This window comes from Hippocampus guttulatus, chromosome 12, assembly GCF_054856545.1.
Source record: "Hippocampus guttulatus isolate MCC_2025c chromosome 12, RoL_Hgut_1.0, whole genome shotgun sequence".
Taxonomy (NCBI): domain Eukaryota; kingdom Metazoa; phylum Chordata; class Actinopteri; order Syngnathiformes; family Syngnathidae; genus Hippocampus; species Hippocampus guttulatus.
In genome coordinates, this window is record NC_141272.1 from 7,477,639 (window position 1) to 7,497,448 (window position 19,810).

At 41.2% G+C, this 19,810-nt stretch overlaps 1 protein-coding gene across 4 annotated transcripts in view; it reads left to right on the plus strand.

The window, feature by feature from the left end:
- The window catches only part of sphkap (SPHK1 interactor, AKAP domain containing), a 60,056-nt gene that overhangs the window by 20,847 nt on the left and 19,399 nt on the right, over positions 1 to 19,810 (plus strand). For 3 of the 4 annotated variants that reach the window (XR_015102443.1, XM_086125340.1, XM_086125342.1), the window contains exons 2-3: positions 14,189 to 14,291; positions 14,888 to 14,998. Coding sequence is in view for 3 of the 4 variants with exons in the window: in XM_086125340.1 (XP_085981466.1) it covers positions 14,189 to 14,291; positions 14,888 to 14,998 (214 nt within the window). In the remaining variant the exon portion in view is untranslated. Of the gene's footprint in view, positions 1 to 11,712; positions 11,964 to 14,188; positions 14,292 to 14,887; positions 14,999 to 19,810 lie in introns of those variants that run through there. The other variant, XM_086125341.1, reaches the window with a different exon arrangement.

A 19,810-nucleotide genomic window follows, 5' to 3' on the forward strand; every position in this document is an offset into this window, starting at 1 on the left:
GGCAAACGTGCTAACCGGTCGACCACTGTGCGGCGTATTATTTTCATGACTAGATTTCTCACATGCATGACTGTGATCTTTCAGTGATTGTCCTTTTATTTTTCACTATTATTATTAGTAAGTTGATTTTAATTACATTAATATAGCTTTTGATTTCATCTTTGCAAGTTGTGTATGTATATTGGATCAAGTGGAGATGGACACACACACACACACACACACACACACTTGAGCAGATGTGGCATGGCCGGAAGCCTGAGAGATATTATGTACCGTCGTGTGTGTGTGTGTGTGTGTGTGTGTGTGAGTGTGTGAGTGTGTGTATAGAAGGAGAGAGTGATGTGGTTGTAGACCGCAGGGCGCCAGAGTGTTTCTCCCACAGCCATCTGTCGGAGCATCTCTGCAGACACGGCGGCTCACAGAACATTCGGTGCTATAATATGAGGCCATTATCAACGTAAAGTGTCAGTGCACTTGAAAAAATTATTTTTGTCGTATCAAATGGGAGCAGATTCATTGCAGCACCCAAATACGGTGCATTGCGTTTCACAATTAATGATGATATAATTTCCTTTGCGGCAACAAAAATATGGCGTCATTAATTAAAATAAGCTTGGAAATATTTTACACTACTCAATCTGTCTGAATGAAAATAATTTGATCATATCGCCGCCATTTGTTTTCTGTCGACTTCTGGAGGTCAGTACTGACACACAATAAAACACAGCCAGGATCGGACTGGCAATCTGCTCTGCCAAATGGGAGAGACATGAGCCAAATCACCTCATTCGCCGCAAGGGCAATGATGCCATGTCAGGTTGATGCTGCTCATAGCAAAGGTGTGCCACTTGCGAACAAAGACATCAGAATTTTGTGACTTGAATCAGATAGTGAGAATCTAGCCTAAAAATTAGAGCAATAGAATAGAAAGTCTTTCTATACTTATATGCCATGTCTTTGTTCATCATAGTTGCTTGTTATTGCAATACCAGTGTAGCTACCAAAGACACATTCCTTGTGTGTTTTACGTACCGGTACTTATAAAGATATGAGATGAGTCTGATTCAGTACAGGTGGCAAACTCAAGGCCTGGGGGCCCAGATACAGCTCAGCATATAATTTTCTGTGGACTGTGAAAGCAAATCATGAGTGACAATTATGTTTTTTTTAGTTTTTTATTATAATTATTTAAAAAATGAAATTCTTTTTACGTTCATTTTTTTATTTAAAAACCAATTGTCCCTCATATTTCTTGTATGTATGTACAGTATGCAATAATATCATGTGACAATCAAACATGTATATGCTATAACGCAGTCTTAGTGACCCTGTGAGGGAAATCGCAACCACATTGTGGCCAGCAACAAAATTGGGTTTGACACCACTGCCTTCAAGGGTCAAATAGTCTCAAACTGGACTGGTGGACTCAGAGAGTGCTACTCTGCCCCAAGGTTAGAGAGTGTAAATACTTGCCCCAGGTGCTGGCAAACCACCTTGAGTTAACATGGAAACCTTTATTGTACCATTTCCAACCAGATTCTCATGAAATGATGTGACATTGTGCAAACATGTTCTTTCAGTGCTGCCACCTACTAGAAAACAATATAGATTTGAGAATGTTTATTTATTGCTTTAACGTTACATTACAGGAAAGGACAACAGTCCCATTGTTGTTGTTTTTTGTCACTTACCTTTTCATTTTGTGAAGCAAATCTTTTTTTTTTTCCTCATAACTGAAACTGTGAAAACATTCCCATTTAGAAAAAAAAAAACTACGATTAATTGCACAATGCCTCCGCCCGGACACACACACACGCACACACACACACACACACACACACACACACACACACACACACACACACACACACACACACACACACACACACACACACACACACAGATGATTAAATGCGTCTTCACATCAGCTTGGCAGTAATTACTCTCAGCCTGCCAGATATTCGAGATTTAGTGTGCTTATAAACAGAGATAATTTTATGTAAATCACATTGTCATACTTCTCATTTTACATGCGCCTGCGATTGGCTGGCAACCAGGTCAGGGTGTCCCCCGCCTACCGCCCGAAGACAGCTGGGATAGGCTCCAACATGCCCGCGACCCTTGTGAGCATAAGCGGATTAGAAAATAGATGGATGGATGACTTTTGTGGAGCGAAATGTCAATGAACCTACACCGAAACATAATTTAGAAGGGACGTGAGTTAGTTTAGCATTGGAACAGACGGACATGTGCACATTAATAAAAGCTACTACTTTTGCATCACGGGTTCTACGCTGGACCTTTTTTTTTTTAAATTTACACTTTGGTCTTGGTAGAATTTAGGATGTTAATTCGTGGTCTTTAGAGATGGTTTGTTTGTTTTTTGTTTTTTTGCTGCTGCTGTCATCTCTGTAGTTCATTTGCATAATTTGTTCTTCGTCACGCCCAATAAAATTAAAAGATATTCTTCTGATTGTGATACATATTGTATCTAATATTTAAGAAATTTGATACCAGAATGATGATGTTTAAGAATCCATTTTAAAACATTTTTATTCCATGTAAAATATCAGCTGTATGAAGGCGATGGCCATCCTCTGACGTGACGATCATGTGCTGCGTTAGCCATTAAAAATTAATCACGTTTATCACGATTATCACGCATGACTCATGCTAATGCACCGTGGCAACTTTTATATTAAAAAAAAAATTAGACCAAGAGAAGTGTCTGGCAAACATATTTCCCTTTATTGATTATTTTGGATTTAAGCCTAAAAAGAATGGACCAAACACTTGTTTCAAAATGAGTCAACGGGTTTCTTGTTATTTCATTTTCTTGTAAAGATTGGCCTCCTGTGTCTCCGAGGGAATTATAACGTAGGCACGAAATTGTTGTAAATTAGTCCTCCTTGTTGTCAGAGTTTTAAAACTCGACGGGAAATGGTTTTGATATTCCAAACAAAACGGGGATCCCTATTGTACAGTATTGCCGACTGACAGTGGTGAGGAATTTTGTTTACCCAGCCAGCACTTGAATGAACACGAATTCACATTCACAGATGGGAATGGTTAAAAAAAAATGGTGAAATGTGCAAAAACAAAAGGAGGCGAGAAAACAGGCTCAAAGTGTGATGAAGCAACAAAGGAGAGAATGCGTCAGCGGCAGCCGCTTAGGTCGGTTCTCTCCATCTCAAAGGACAGATGTTTCCCAGAGATTAAAATTCAAACTCAGGGTTCATTCATCTGTATCATTCCTCCCCTCTCCAGGTGGTTTCACGCTTCCTTAGCCTCCAGAAAAGGCTGCTTTTTCCTGCCGCCGTAGTGTTCAGCCTGTCTCCGATTTTAATGAATGACCCTGATAAACCAGGCTTATGGGACAGGTTATGAGGCTGTGCTAAATTTAGCTCTCTGCAGATCAAGTATTTAAGCATTTATCCAGAGTGTTTACAGCCGCCACGTGCCAATTCATGTCTTTTCCATTTCCTTATCAATGTTTAAACTGTGGAAATCCTTCCAAATGCCTGACCAGTCGGCCATCACTCACTCATGGCCGCTGGGGGACATTGTTGTGAGTGTAAGGCAGCTGTAACATTAAACTGGTTATTCAAATACCAATGAACAGCAAGCTAGTAGATAGCAAGTTAATTTGTTGGAGTGCAGATCCATCAAGATACGGATTTCGCAATTACCGTCATTGTGACCGCAGTTCTTCACCTGTCTTTATTTATTTATTGGCCTTAATTACCTTCTGGCTTCTAAGTTGCATTGTTCTCCCCCCACCCTAAGCGATACACTGCCCATAACTGTATGCACAGACCAGCCACAACTGACCAGTGTCACTGTAAGTAGGCGAAAAGTGAAGATAATTCTATTGGCCCAAGACTGACAGGGGACCTAGGAAATAATCATTTCAGTTTGCGCCATTGAAGCAGGGCCAATTCAAGTGTTATTTTCAAAGGGGCCCCGATTTTGACCACCTGAGCAAGGCGATGAGAACCAATATACAGTAAGAGCTATTGGACTTCACAAAGATGATAAATGCTCAGTTGATTGACACTGTTGAAATGATTTATTTAGCACTGGTATTGTAATACAGTTACAACTCCTCTACGCTCCACTGAAAGTTGTTCCTAATGTTCTCGGTGTAATGCAAGAATATTACACCGGAGAGAGGTCAGAGTTAAACGGGAACACAAACTGTGCCACACTGCTTGAGCTCGGCAAGGTCTGGGAACAGTGTCTTGCTCATGGGCGCCTCGAAAGTAATCAGGAAGCAGACAATGGCTCCCATTTTTGCATTTTGTCCAAAGTGTAACGTAACCGTTCAGTTCCAAAGCCCAAGTTGTTCTAGATGAGCTATTGTGCCACCCCAAATTTAAAATGACAATCCAACACATTGTCACAAAAGCTGTGGAGCACTGGACAAATGTAGAAACATCTGATGACGCATTTGTGAATTTACCGAGAGGTGGTACACATATTATCTCCTCCATCATTGTCACCATTACCTAATGACACACGTTTCAATCGACTGCCACTAATTAACGACTAACGTAGGGATATTGAACCTTAAAAAAGAGCTCTCTGTTTTACAATAATCCCCACAGTTGTTATTATACAGTACATGCTGCATAAATGAGGCCTGCCCTCAACCTTTTCACAGAGTCTCTTGCCTGTATGAGCTTGTAATCGAGCTGTGAGTAAAAGCACCTGGTCCGTTTGCTCTTCATCTTCATTGTGAAGGTTAATTGAGTCCTCACGCCACATTGGCGTCGTTTCCACTTTTATCTGGAGTCATACAGACAACGTCTGCTGTCGATTGTACTTTCGAGTGAACAAGCAGTTGCATGATAAGAGGCTGCTGATATAGCGTTGATCAGACATCCCGTGGTGTGGTAAAGGTCAAGAAGACGGATAAAGAAATATTGTACATTATGTGTATAATATTCAGGCATGACATTCCATGTCTCCATCCTTTTTGTATGAAGCTACTCCTCACGTGGTAAAAGCCTATTCCCATTCGATTGTGGGGCCGAAGGCTGGATTAACCCTGGGCTCGTCACCATCACGTTGCATTACTTCAATTCATGTACTGCATGCTGTTTCCAGTCAGTGCTGACAGACTATTTGCTGCACAAAGAAAGTCAATTCTGATCCTTTTTTTAATTTGGTACAAACCTTAATGTAAGAGTGACATTAAAAAATATACCGTATTGGCCCGAATATAAGACGACCCTGATTATAAGACGACCCCCCTTTTTCAAGACTCAAGTTTGAAAAAAGACTTTTTGAACACCAAATTCATTTTTATACAGAAAATAATTTCAGTACATCTGAAACAAATGATTATCACAATATATTTGAGAGAAAAGCCTGTTGTTTTGCCTCATTCAAATCTAAAGTGCAATCACATTCGTAAATGAATGGCTTCTGGTTTTTGAAATGTAAATTACATCATAACTTCTCCTCAGCTGTCGGTTAACCTGGCCGATCTTCGACCCATTTTTCTCTAGACTGTGACTACGTTTCTCCATTTTCTGTTATCTCTTCTATTATTTTCTTCGCTTTTCCTTCTTACCCCTATTTTTTTTTCTTCGTGTTACCGCTATTTTTATTTTTAGTCTTCGTGGCAGGGGTTCAATTTGCCCTGGGGAGTCAAGTTCAGCATTCGCTTCAATGATATCTGGCGCCATCTAGCGTCGTGAATGGGTGTAATGCCTCGACCCCGTATATAAGACGACCCGCACTTTTTCAGTCTTATTTCAATGTAAAATACACCGTCTTATATTCGGGCCAATACGGTATTGTATTTCTTATAATACTGATAAATAACTCACTCCTACATTTCTGACCTGTTATTTTTTATTTTTGCTTTCTTTGAACTCTCTCTGTTTTTATGAACTTTCAATATGCTCACAATAACACAAATACTAAGAGTAGGCCGGGGCAAATGAGATCAGAATGGTAGAATAGGTAAACATCAAGGCTCGAAACTCCACCCCCGAAAGACTTTCGACCCATCTGTTGCCATCTGAATGCTGTTTTTTTTTCTTTTTTCCATTTCTAACGCTAATGTTGGTTTTCTATCCAACCTGGATCATCTGCCGCCTGATTTAATACAGCCTTCCCAGAACCTGGCTCGGCTTTATACAAGGACGTTGGCTGCTTCCGGGCCAAACCTGCTGGGTTCATCTCAGCAGTCAACTGAATCACTGAATCACAACACTGATTCCCCGCTCTGTGCTCTCCTTCCTCACATATGACAGATGGAATATTTGTTCACATATTATACTGTATGAGAAACATATTGCTACTAATTTATATTTGGTGCCTCCCTTTATTTCCAAACGAATCCTTAAGGGAAAGAGAGCCACAGCTGTGCTAATCATTGATGGTTCTGAGAAACCAACCAATCACTCTGCCCACCATTAACCTTTTCATACACTCATAACGATCACATCCCGTAATTACAAGCTTTCATTATGCTGAATGCCCAGGTGGGGAGACAGCTAGATGGAAATACGAAACAAAAATAAATCCAGGATAACTGAGGTGAGTGTGGGTTGTGATTGCGCTGATTAACAAGACCATTATTGCTAATTGCTTCCAAGAATTGACTGTCTGCTGATAGATATGGACCTTTACAATCACAGATGCTCTCCACTGTCATGTTAATGCATGTGTTCCAACGGTTTGGGTTCGAGTGTGTGTCTAACATATCTATTTTTAGCACAATGAGTTGAAGAACTCAAAAACTGTTGAAAACACAGTTTTTTTTTTTGGTCTACTCAGTCCCATCATTAGTAATAAAGGGGCTGAAATGCTTGGCTGGTTTCTATTGCTGCTTGGCTTTGGCTGAAGAGAGAAAGTCAGCGACTGTCTTCAGAACGTGGCCGTAATGCCAATGATACAATCATCTCCCGGTTCTTTTGGGCAGCAACTGAGGGTGTGATCGAGCATCTTCTAAGCAGGTCACAGGATGAATGCAGGGCTCTCAGCTATGCCCCATCAGTGGAGCTTTGACGGAGTTAGGAGCACATTCCAGCACAAATTTGAGTTATTTCCGTTTTTCACTGCATGAAATTATCACTCGCTATGCACTCTTTGATTATTTATTGAAGCACACAGCAGGTAAAAACCTAAAAGCAGGCATGAATACATCAAAATGTACCTATCTTCGTGCATCACAATGTAAATAATGTACCTGTATATAATAGACATGAATTCATTAACTCAATACCTTCATCTTAACAATAATTTTATCAACCATAATATTATCAATCATGATTTTATCACATTTTAGCATAATGTATTATCATTATCATCATTATTTCTCGTAAAGTTCTAAATGTAATCCAAATGATTTATAATGTCATCAAGATATAAATCTTCTCAAATCGTCTCAACTTCATGAGAAACCAGACAACTGGAACCGAACACAAGGACGACAAATGCAGGAATCACAACCGGAAGTAAAACGCCGGCATGATTAACTCCAGCCGAAACACAAAATCGTCATTCAAACGTTTCCAATGCAGCCAGACAACCACGACGTGGCAACACTCCAACAAAACAGAACTGAACATGTACACCGCTGCAATTGCAAGTCTTAATTCCTCCGTCGCATTCCGACCAGCAAGTAACGTTCAAGCGACGCAGCAAACATAAAGAAGCGCCACGGACACAAAGCAAAGCAGGCAAACAAAGCAAGCAAGCATGATTCAAACTCAAAGATAATTCTACAGATCTGGCCAAGGGAAACGTAGCTTACCATTGGGGTTGTGCTGGTGACGAAGTGAGTCATTTCTTACTCATCCAAACTTCGATACCTTTTTTTAAGATTTGCCATTGATGTATTTAAAATACGTCAAGTGAATGGTCACCTGTCAGTGGCAGCCCCGCCCCATTTTAAAGCCCCAGGTAAATTCAACATACAAGAATCCCTCGTTTATCACGGTTGATGTGGACTAAAACCACCCGCGATAAACGAAAATCCGCGACGTAGCGTCCAATTAACATAAACAGGTAAAAAAAAAACCTTTTTTAAATGTCCGCAAACGGTCCGCGAGAAGCTGCAAAACAACAGCGAGTCACATAGAGCAACATATACTGTACTGTACTCCATGTATATGTAAAAAAAAGTTTTTTTTTTAATGTTTGAAAAAATCCGCGATGCACTGAACCCGCGATAAACGAACCGCGAAGTAGCAAGGATCACTGTATACAGTACAGTGCTGCATAATGTAGAAGCCTGGCTAAGTCCATCGGCCATTACGTAGATGTGGCAAGTTCCACTCAGTCAGGTACCACTCTGAGCCGGATGGGAATTTCTGTTATACTTGAATGGTAACTCCTAACGCTGGCTTTGGGCAGACCAACTAAGCATGTCACACTTTTAACAGGAGTCAGTTTTACTCATCGATAACGATATCATGTTTATCATATCATTCAACTCAACCCAAAATAGCAGAAGCTTTTAATGTCCTCTTGGGCTGTGTCATCCAGGATGATGGAGTGCACATCTATTGCCCCCCCACCAACCCCCATTATTCTTCCATCATGTTTGATATTTCCTTGACAAAGAAATTGGGTTTCAGCTGCCTTTTTTTCTTAATTGTAATTTGTGGCTGTAAAAACAAACTGTCACAAATAAGTGCTTGTCTTTGACAGTGTATCTGACTCAGAATGGTGTTTACAAATTAAAAGCTGTCACATTCTAAAAAGTAGCATCATTAAAAAAAAAAAGAACCACTTTTACTGAACAGCATGTTACTTTTATGACTGCAAGAAAGACAAGTTCTCAAAAATGTAAACTGCCGCTGGAGCATACAAACTCTATCAAACCAGCTTTTTATTTATTTATTGACCAATTCAGAGAATTCACGGGCCTGCAAGCACATGGCACAATTGGCTCTTTGGATGTTCTATAAATATCTTTGTCATGACACAACGGCTCAGAATAGTGAGTGCATCCTTTGGTCTGTCTGACTTTTCTGCTTCCACGTGATGGCTTTTCTGATTTGCATACAGTCATTTAAAAATAGTCTGACAATGACAAGACGTTCACTGTGAGCTCCACTTTACTGCTGATTCTCCCTTGTTTGGTTTCTTTTTTTAAAACCGCCTGCTCTCTCAAATGTTCTGGCTTTTCATCTCCACCGTAATTGTCCTTCCATCTTTTATTTCGAGAAAGTGTGCAATGGATTAGTTCTCGCCACTGAAAAGCCTTTGGATTAAGAAGCGTAGAGTGCCAAAAAAAGGGTGATGAGAGGAAGGACAGGATTAAGAGGGTGAAAAAAGATAAATGGGAAAAATGTGTGTGTGTTCATATGTTCATACTGGCTGAACATAAATCACCACCAACAGGCAATTAGCACTGTAATTATCCACAATTATTTATTTGTCTGTTGTCTGTTTGAGAATAGCATGAGAGGAGAGTCACTGTTGCTATGCAACTCTTAAGTTTCTGGCAGTTTGGAGCCTTCATGTCTTTTGCTGTTGTGATTCCAACTCGGGTGCTGAAAACAAAAGCATCATGCCGAGCTTTTTTTTTGTTTGTTTTTTGCCAGAAACAAGGGCACCTACAGCTACTCGTGTGGGCAGAAAGATTAGCACTTCAACACCTGTCAGTGGAACACTCATCTGTCATCAGTGGCATTCGACATTCACCCTTTGGGAAGTCATATCCGGATAAATAACATGTCAGCCATTCATATTCTTTCTAAACGAAATGAAAAAAAAAACACAGCAGCAGAGCGTCAGTCAAAAACTCGGAGTCAACGTCAAACAAAACAAACCGTGACATCTTGTAATCGCCATACTGCAATCTTTGTCACTATCTGCATGTAATGCTGCATGCTCTACAATCTGCAGACCGAACCCGTGAGATTGATTTAGAGAGGATGTGCACTGCGGTGTTTCGGCAAGCCCCCATCACTGGGCCCATCTTTAAAACTCGCCCTCCATGAATTGGCCGACTGAAAGATGAAATGCCCAAAACACTTCTGTGGCGATGAGTCGACTTCAAGCACTAAATATTCATTCGGAGTAGTGAAGTCGACCTATTGACTGGTTGACTAATTAATTCAAACCTTATCCACTCACAACACACACACGCAAGCACAAAACCCTGTTGTCTCTACCTTTTCATTCTGAATAACCATTTTTTTCTATAATTTCTGTCACAGAAATGGAAAACTGAAAGTCACAGCAATTCTCGCTCGCGTTTCTTTTTTTATTTTTTATTTTATTGGCCTCGCTAATGGACCGAGGAGGGAAATTGTGCCTAACCACAGACACTGCAGAAAACTTTGACATTACTTTGTCTAGCCTCACAGACAGCTTCAAGTGATTGTGACGACCATTTCCTTTAAACCTGGAGGCATGATTTTTATGGATGCTTACATCATGTTTTATGCCGCACCTGCAGCCATTATGCAACCAAAAGAAGAGCAGAAGTTTGCTTCAGAAATGTGGGTTTAGATTCATTTCACTTTCATTTCTTTAACATGCAGCGAACACAGTTACACTAGATTCAGTTTTAATTTGTACTTTGTCACAATGTCATGGTGCGGAGCATGCACCTGTTCACTACACGTTTTTTTTTTTTTGAGTTTGAGAACCCTGCAGATTCAATATCTTCCTTGTGCATGTTTTTGGGATGAGGGAGGAAGCCAGAGCAATCAGAGAAAACCCACAAAAAAAAAGGGGAAAAACATGCAAACTCCACACAGTAGCCGAGATTCAAACCCCAAACCTCGAGAGCTGGCAAAATTACTCACACGCTGGACTGAAGTAGAAATATATTGGTTAAAAAAAAAAAGTTGAATTACTGATTCATCTCCTATGAAAAATTAAAAGTAAAATGTACAGACTCTGAAAGTACACAAGTAAAAAGTACAATTGAATTTTTAAGGCAATTATGTACAATACTTGGATAACTTGGACAGCGAAAGAAGACCTTTGCACGCACACACACGATAGCTGTCCTCGCATGGTGTTCACATAATAATGCTGGACGCAGCTTTGCCACAAGTTACATTTTGGCAGGTTATTTGAGACTGAACTAACAGATCCTGCATGCGCAAAACAAAGCAATGCCACCAAAATGCTCAATTGCAAGATTACCGATAATGACAACAGCTGAAAGAAGAAGCCAGTGAGGTTTTTTTTTCCAGTCTGGGAAAGGACAAAGCATTTTCCACAAACCATTCTTCTAAATTGACTACATCAAAAGTCACCTTCTTCCATGTCCCTTGTTTCCCCGTCTTATAAGTTCATGAGATCAAAAGACAAGACAAGAGTTCTCATGCGGTTCTGTTTGGGGGGAAAAAAGTGTAATGAAAAGGCTGTCTATTGATTTTCTCCGCAGATGTCAAATGTTGATGGTTCGAGGCACCTCCGTAGGGGGTCTGCAACACGCCTCGACTGGCGGTAAAATACATTCATTGAATAAACAAGAGCGCACAAGTCATCTGCATAAGGCATCTAATTTATTGTTGCGAATCCTTCAACGTGACTCATCAAACTCATCACGGTCCGTTAGTCTATGCAAACGATTCATTTAAAGGTCATCCATGACGCGGCTCGAGGTCTTTCAGCAACACGCGCGCGCCAAGGTGCGCGCGCACGGTTGGAACCGTGACGCGTGCCCGAAGGCGCGTGTGCGTGGCTTGCTCGCGTGCACCTTAGCGCGATGGTAGAAGAACGTCACAAGTGCAGCTGACACCGCCGGGCTCGTTGTGTTAGACGAGGCGGTACGAAATTCACACTTTCACTTCTTGGACGCTCGAGGACGCGCATGTGGACCGGAGAGTGACCCGGGCACCGTCACGCGTCATTTTGTGCTCTCCGCTGTGCTTTTTGGTCGACCTCTCGGAGGAGGAACATTTTCTCACCCGTGGAGGACGGTTTGCCCGTTTGGACATCATGACAGACGCAAAGTGCCTTCTGAAAACACCATGGTAATGCAGATTGTTTTACTTGGGTTAAAAAAAAAAAAAACGTGCAAAAATGCACAGTCAACTGGCACGATTTCCACAGTGCAGCATTTTGTCGCATTTATGGCGGTACAGTATTGTAATTAATGAGGCGACGGCACTTAATTGGCGTGTAAACTGGGGTGAAGTCTTTGAAAGCCCCTTCCTTTGCGTGTTGTGTCTCGTATTATGATGCAAAGTGTTCAAAGCCAGCATCACCGGGGCACCTGACAAGATGTTCAAGAACTGGTTTGCTGGCTGAAATGTTCCTTCTCTATTCTTTAGATTCCATATTAACCTCATTTTTCCCCATCTCTGTGTATGGAAAAAAAATGCCTTATGCATGCATACATAGTGCACTGATTGTTTTGCCCATTTGAAAGGTATCTCTTTCAAAGGGACGAAACGAGCAGGCTGGCTGGTTCGGTTACAGAAATAAAATATCAGCCCTGTCACTAAGTTGTCTTCCTGTGATGAGAGAGAGATAAAAACTGAGCCCTGACTGAGCACATGAGCACTGAGCAAGGACTGACCTTGAAATAATTGCGTCTTCTCCACGTCGACGAAATAAACGGACTTAACAGATACATTTAAATCATTATCAACGATTGTAAGTGGCATTTAATTGCTGAAAGGATCACTCGGACTGTTTTCTTTGTTTACATCGCATTTGTCCACCTGTTACCACGCAAAGTTGGAAGGACGCAATCGAAACTGCCCCGTTGGAAAAATCTGAAATGGACACACGCTCTCTCTTGGCTTCTTGAAAGACAAACAAGAGACAATAGGAATTATTTGTTTCCGAAAACAGCCGAGAAAGAGAGGAAATAACACCAGCTATTTCTACTAGAATCTGCTCTGCGTAAAATATCAATGGCAGACAAATTGTGATGTCTTTATGTCACATTCCTAGCAGCAGTCAGTGCAAAAGTCTGCACGCTTCTTGACAGGTGTTTTGTTGTGTTCCTCAGAGAAGGCACTTAAGAGCACATCAGATCCACTTATCTGCTGTACATCGTCTTGTCCCTGCATTTCCAGCTCAGTCGTCCCCCCGACACCAAAATTTGCCCTGGGGAATGTTCCCTGAGATCAAATAGATGGTTGGTGGTCCTCAGGCTTTTTAAGGGAAAAAGCTTACAATTAGCTTTGATATATGTGAGGTACAGAAAGACAACCGCTCTCTTGTCCATTAGCACCCGTGCCCTATTTCTTTGTGAAATTGCTCCACGTGAGTGCCATTGCAAAAAAGCTTTGGTTGTTCTGCTGTTTTAAAGCTGACATTTGACAGAAAAAGCATTCCGAAGTGATTATTTTATTTTACCGTACAAGAGCTACCCAGACATTCACATGCAGACCCACCATAGTCTCACGCCACCTCACCCTGCCCTGCCTCTTACAGACACATGCTAGCAGCGATTTTTGGTACTGAAATACGTTTGGACTGTGTCCTAAATAGTGCGTTCTAATCAATTGAAGTTTGTTTTAGTGTGTTTGAAGCATGCGGGGTGGGTAAAACTATTAATATTATATAATATATAAAAAATAGGGGTTCAATATAATTGGCAAATTACAAATGCAAAGTGCTTAGGGTGGGTTGGTGATGAAGTGAAAACACAATGGAATGCTGTTTGGTTTTCAGTTCCTTCCACTTGCTTTTTTTAGACTTGGTGCTCATCCTGGGCCAGTTACCTGTTACAAGGTCTAAAAAATAAAACAAAACGCTAATACTTCCCACTAGGGGTTTGAGCTGTTTTCTTCTTGTCAATTTTGAGTCATGAGCGCTGATTACATTGAAATCAGGATACATCATCCATCGGTTTTCCACCTGCGATCATCAGTCAGATTTGAAGTAACTTATTGTCACCCATTAAAACGTTGTAATCATTATGCATGTTTTCTGGCACTTGGTTCATTAAAAAAAAAGTATCAACAATCAGATCTTGTCCAATTTCTCCACGGAAGCGGCCCACATATGCCATTCCTGGCAACCTGCGTTCCGACAGTTAGTACTCTAAAAGTACTGTACATGACTCCAACTTGCATTTCTTGGCTTGAGAAGTGTGAGTTAGAACACAAGCGGCAGGCATTTTACTGCTCGAGTCAGCGCCAGTCTAAACCGGTGCTTCTGATTCAAGACCAATCAAAAGCAAGTCTTTGAACATTTTGACAAGAATTTGCTCTGACATTTTTTATTTTTTTTGGTCTTACAGTAATTTCCAATCATCTGCCATGTTTGAAGACTCTGAGTCTGTGGAGGTAGACGGAAGCAGCACAGAGAGCACAGTAGCCTCTACCATCAGCGCTTGTAAAAAGGTAAGGGAAAAAAAAACAACAACGGTGTCATGGAGGAAAATAATCAATCAATTTTCTTTGTCTTCTGCATGGATTCTTCTTGAAATGTGTATTCCAGTTTTGTGCGAGTTGGTCTGTTTGGGAGCTCCTTTCCATTTCATCCTTTGGGAGTAGCGCAATAAGCGCAACCGCCGGGCCTTCAGGTCAACGCAATAGATGTATCGTCTCCCTCTTCCAGGGAGAGAGGAGCACAGCCAGAATAGATCATTGGACTGGGGTGAAAGCTAAATTGAGTTTCCATTTCCAGTGTGTTTGGGTTAATTTGACCTTTCTCTGAACATTTTTGTGCAGTTACCATCACACTCTCTGTACATACTTGCCTGTAACTCACAAGCTTAACTGCCTTCCCCTTGAATGTCCTGATATCTGTCTCATTATTGGGCCTGCAAGTTCTGATGAGCTGTGGCAACACACATATATGTCTAGAAAACAAGTGCAGATACAAAAATTTTAATTTGGAATGTGTGTTACACATTTGAATAAAAACTATTCAAAATGGTCATTGTTGTCGACCTACAGTATGTGTTGGACATCAAAGGTGATTGATTTTGTTGCAGGTTCTGTGCAGTAACGGTGTGCTGGACTCATCAGACTATTGGCTGAGGAATAACAAAGTTCTGTGCAGACTGGGCCTGTTGGACGACAACACAGAGAGCAGCTGCACCATGGTGAGAAGCAGACTGTAAATGATGAAACGTGTGCACCCCTTTTGGCAACATAGATGAAGCTGTTCACTTCTCATGTAGAATCTTCAAGTTGTGGAAGCCACAAATGACAGTGGGCCAACCGTTCTAACTCTCACTGTCAAAACGATGATGTTTCAGGACAACTCCATTTGCCGTGCACACACTCGATATAGTGTGATATACGTTCGGATAGTTTTACGTAAACGTGAATCATCCAGAAAAAAAGTGTTTACCAGTCAAGGCGAAGGATTGTTCGAAGCCGACAAAAGGAAACGTCCTCTGATCAATTATTTACAAAATACCAGGCAAAAAACACTTCTGACAGAGAACATGGACTAAAGGGGGCGAAAAAACGATGAGGACGCAGTCAAGTTCAATGACCATCATTTTTATTCTTTACTCTTTTCTTAGTTTTTTTACATTATGCACAACTCTCATTTACTGTGCAATAATCTAATTGTAACATATATCTTACATATTTTGATGCATTTTTATGCTTGACAAAACATTTATGTCAGAATTTTGGGGGGCTTGGAACGGATTAGAGCATTTACATGGAAAACACGTCTCTACTTGCAAAATTTTCTAGTGAAGAAATTTCTTCCAGAACCAATGAATTTGACAAGTAGAGGTACCACTATACAATGTATGGACCTTGTTTGCCTGGGGCCAGGCCTGGAGGTGGTGCTCGCTGGCGAGCCCGGGCTGCACCCACGGGGCCCAGCACAGCCCGAAAAGGCAACGTGGGTCTGCCTCGTGGGTTCACCACCTATGGGAGTGGCCAAAGGGGTCAGGTGGGTAGTGAACTGGGCAGCGGTCAAAGGCGGGGACCTTGGCTACAGAAGCTAGCTCTAGGGCAATTTCACCTCTGCGCCAGTGTGAAAGGCAAAGACATTCTGATACGACATCGTCGGAGTCGCTTCCAGTCATATCTTGGGTTCTGCTACCAGTCCTCTGGAGAGGGTTTTGACTCTCTTTCGCTCTAGAGGTGCCCATGGTGAGTTGAGAGCGGGTGTTGTCATACTAATATGTCAAGTCGCGGGCCCCTCGCATTGAGAGGAGCTAGATGAAGTGGCTCGGGCATCTCATCAGAATGCCTCCTGGATGTCAACTTGATGAAAAGCAGAATTATCTCTATTTTTTTTTTTGAGAAGGGTGAATGTTTATATGCCATTTTTGAAATCGAGAGGCGTTGAAAACGTCATAAGATGCGTTGGCACAAAAGATGTCTCATCACAGTATCATATCTTAGACCTTTTCACAGAGGACTCTATTTAATTCCCTTTGAAGGAGATAAAAGTTTAAATAGCTACTCAGAGTGAAAGGCCGCTGTCTCTCATAACATGATGTGAAATCTCGTCCTAATAAATAAGACCCACACAGCAGCGGCAGCCTGATAAAAAGACTGCATTTCATCTCCTCAAGGTGGAATGAAGTTGCTCACTCTCATTCTTTCCCACTTTTCTAAAAAAATCAAAAATAACCGCTTCAGCTCGCATCTGGATTGATCGCAATGTGAATTTAGTATGTCGCTTTGACTTCCATTTTAAGTCCTTGCGTCATCACATTTGCCCTTTTTGCCATGACTGTCCTTCTCCTTTTTGCTTTGTGCTTCCTTCAGTCCATGGTCCTTTCTTTTCTTTACAACAGATTCCCTTTCACGTGAGCATAAACAGATGCAACCTCTCCTCCCACCGCGTCAACTCTCAGAATTTGAAACGATAAATTGCTCCTCTGACTGAATTCTCTGTCAGGCTGTCGACACATTACAAGGCCAATCAGTCAAATGGGGGGCATGCAATTGATAATGCAGTCTCTGGCGTTTCACTCACAAAACTGAACTGCAAACAAAAGCAGAAAAGACGGCGAAGTGGAAAACACAAAGACATTGTAAGAGATGGATTGTGAAGTGAATTGGAGCGTGGCGCCTAAACCGCAATCTTATTACGACAAGCTATCACACTGCTCTCTTTGCGGTGTCACCACAGTGCTAACGTTCAGTGGATCGCTGTTAAGAATGGAACAAGGCAATCATCGGCCCAATTGCTTTGATGGCTGCCTCTGATTTGTTTGTAGAAAAGGCGCTTGCAATGAGAATGTATTTTCTTTAATTACTGTAACTCTGAATCAAACACTATCACATGCAATTGAAACCCGGCGTGTTCAGCTGCAGAATAGTGCAAATAGTGGCCTTCAATGAAAGCTTTGACGTCTTCAAAAAAACTGCAAGCGTTACAAGGGGTGCGTTTATGTGTCATTTCAATTCATCGATGTAAAACATTCGCAAGCGCTCCAAAAAGTCATTTTGGGGGGAGGGGGGGGGGGGTCCTGGAATACTGTACCCACTAAAATACATTTCAATAACTTTGACCTCAGTGAATGCTCTAAACCCACTACGTGCTATAGTTCCATCCATCCATCCATCCATCCATCCATTTTCGAGTCCACTTATCCTCACGAGGGTCGCTGCCGCGCTGGAGCCTATCCCAGCTGTCATTGGGCAGTAGGCGGGGACACCCTGAACCGGTTGCGGACCAATCACAGGGCACACATAGACCAACAACCATCCGCGCTCACACTCACACCTACAGTAGGTACAATTTAGAGTGCCCCATTAACCTGCCGTGCATGTTTTTGGAATGTGGGAGGAAAATGGGAGTACCCGGAGAAAACCCACACATGTAAACTCCACACAGGAAGTCTGGACCCTGAATCGCAACCTGCACCTTCGCACTGTGAGGCGGATGTGCTAACCAGTGGAACCATCATGCCGCTATGCAATAGGTAGAAATACAAAATAATAAATGAAATACTACAACAACAATAATAGTCATTAAAATAATGGTTTAAGAAGAAGAAGAAGAAGAAGAAAAAGCTTTCTTTGTCTCCCAATGGAGAAATTCGCAATTTACAGCAGCAAAAATTCTGAAAAAGAGAAAGTAGAAAAACAGAACAAGTAAATATGTACTTTTACATTCAACCTAACTATGCAAGACTTAATAGATTTTTCAAAATTGAGCCAACCCATACGGAACTGAACCGAAAACTATGAGCCCAAAACCAAGACATGAACCAAACCATACATTGATTTTGCAATATGTTCCACTCCTAACCCTGAGCAAAAAGTAATACATTCAAGTATATTATCAGTAAACGTTTTTTCAATATTAAATGGAGGCCGTATACTTTGAGTGTACTTTTCAAATACTGTTTATAAACTTCACAGGAGTATGCTTGAGTATACAGTACTTGTCTTGTACTGGAAAGTATACAACCAAGTACCGGTACTTTTAGTCTCCTTTTAAAACATAATTTGTTCCAGGTTAGCATGAAAAAGTACATTTTGAATACTTAGACTTGAGTATGCTCTATAAAGTAAACTTCATATCTACTACTTTTTCGTAAGGGAATAGTAATTTGAAAAACAATTGCAGTCAAGACAAAATACTGTGTGCGGGTGTGCGCGCGTGTGTGTTTTATAGCTCCGCTCCCATGAAAATTCTACCAGCTGCCACTGCTCTGAATAAATCAGTTGATGCATGGATTTTGTTTGTTTGTTTTTATTCATTTTGTACACTAATTAACTCCAACCTTCCAATATTTTTAGCGGTTAAAAAAGATTTTTCAAAAAAGAGTGAGTGCTGGAAAGCAAAAACTGTGAGCTTCATAAAATATGAAAACATTCCGATCATCCGTTTTCCCCTCACCCACCTCAGGCTCGAGGATGTTGTCTCCTTTCATCAGTCACTCATGTTGTACGGCACAGAATCTCATCCCAACCCAGAGATATTTGATATTAGAATTTTGACATTGACGTTGTTTTTTTTTTTTTTTTTTACTCTTTGGCAAATACAAAGTTAACTTCACTGTAGTGTACTGCTATATCATTGCATTCTCTCTCAATTATGGATTCATATTATTATGATATGGAAATTGAATATCTAGCATACAAAAGTGAATTAGGGGCTTTCTTTTAAAAAAAAATGTTTTTTTTTAATTCTTGCCGTTGTCAGAATGTCCTATTTTAACGCCGCCCATTGCTTACATCCTTTGGCCTCCGGGGCTTAGAAGCTCGAGGAGAACAATCCATTCGTCATTGGATTCAAGCAAGTCTCCACATTGTGACATTTCCATTCCCTGCCCAGAGAGCAGAATAAATATGCCATCAGCCACAGCTGGAGCGTTGACTTACGACAGGAAGGTGAACCTTGTTATTTTAAACATGCTCATCTTTGCCTGGAACCTCAGTCTTAATGTCTGCCTTTTTGCGGAACATACTAGTCCTGCATTATAAGCTGGGTTGTGACCCGATTTATCACTACGCTTTGTTATGGAACGAGCCAGTAGAGTAGGATCAAGTGAAAACCTTGGGCTTCTTTCAAGCCGTCCATTTTCTATGCCTCTTAGGGTCACAGGTGAGCTGGGCGACAGGCGAGGTACACCCTGATTTGGTCACTTGTCAATCACAGGGCACATATAGAAAACAATCATGGAGCTGAACTTCCCATAGCAGATGCTTTGTAGTACTGTCATTTCCTCGACTACAAGCTAGTTATGACTGAATCAGTAGTGTCCTGATGATTGAGGCAGTTTCTTAAAACCGCTTCAAGATCCAGTTAACTCACAGTAACACAATCCAGAGAATTCTTCACAATCAAAGAATTGATGAGTCAATTCTCTGTTATGAGACCAAAACAAGAGTCTACCTTGGGTTACATCTGCTGCTGCAAAACATACTCATTCACTTCATAGTAGTTGTGTAGAATAGTTTCTTATAATACCGGTATATGTATT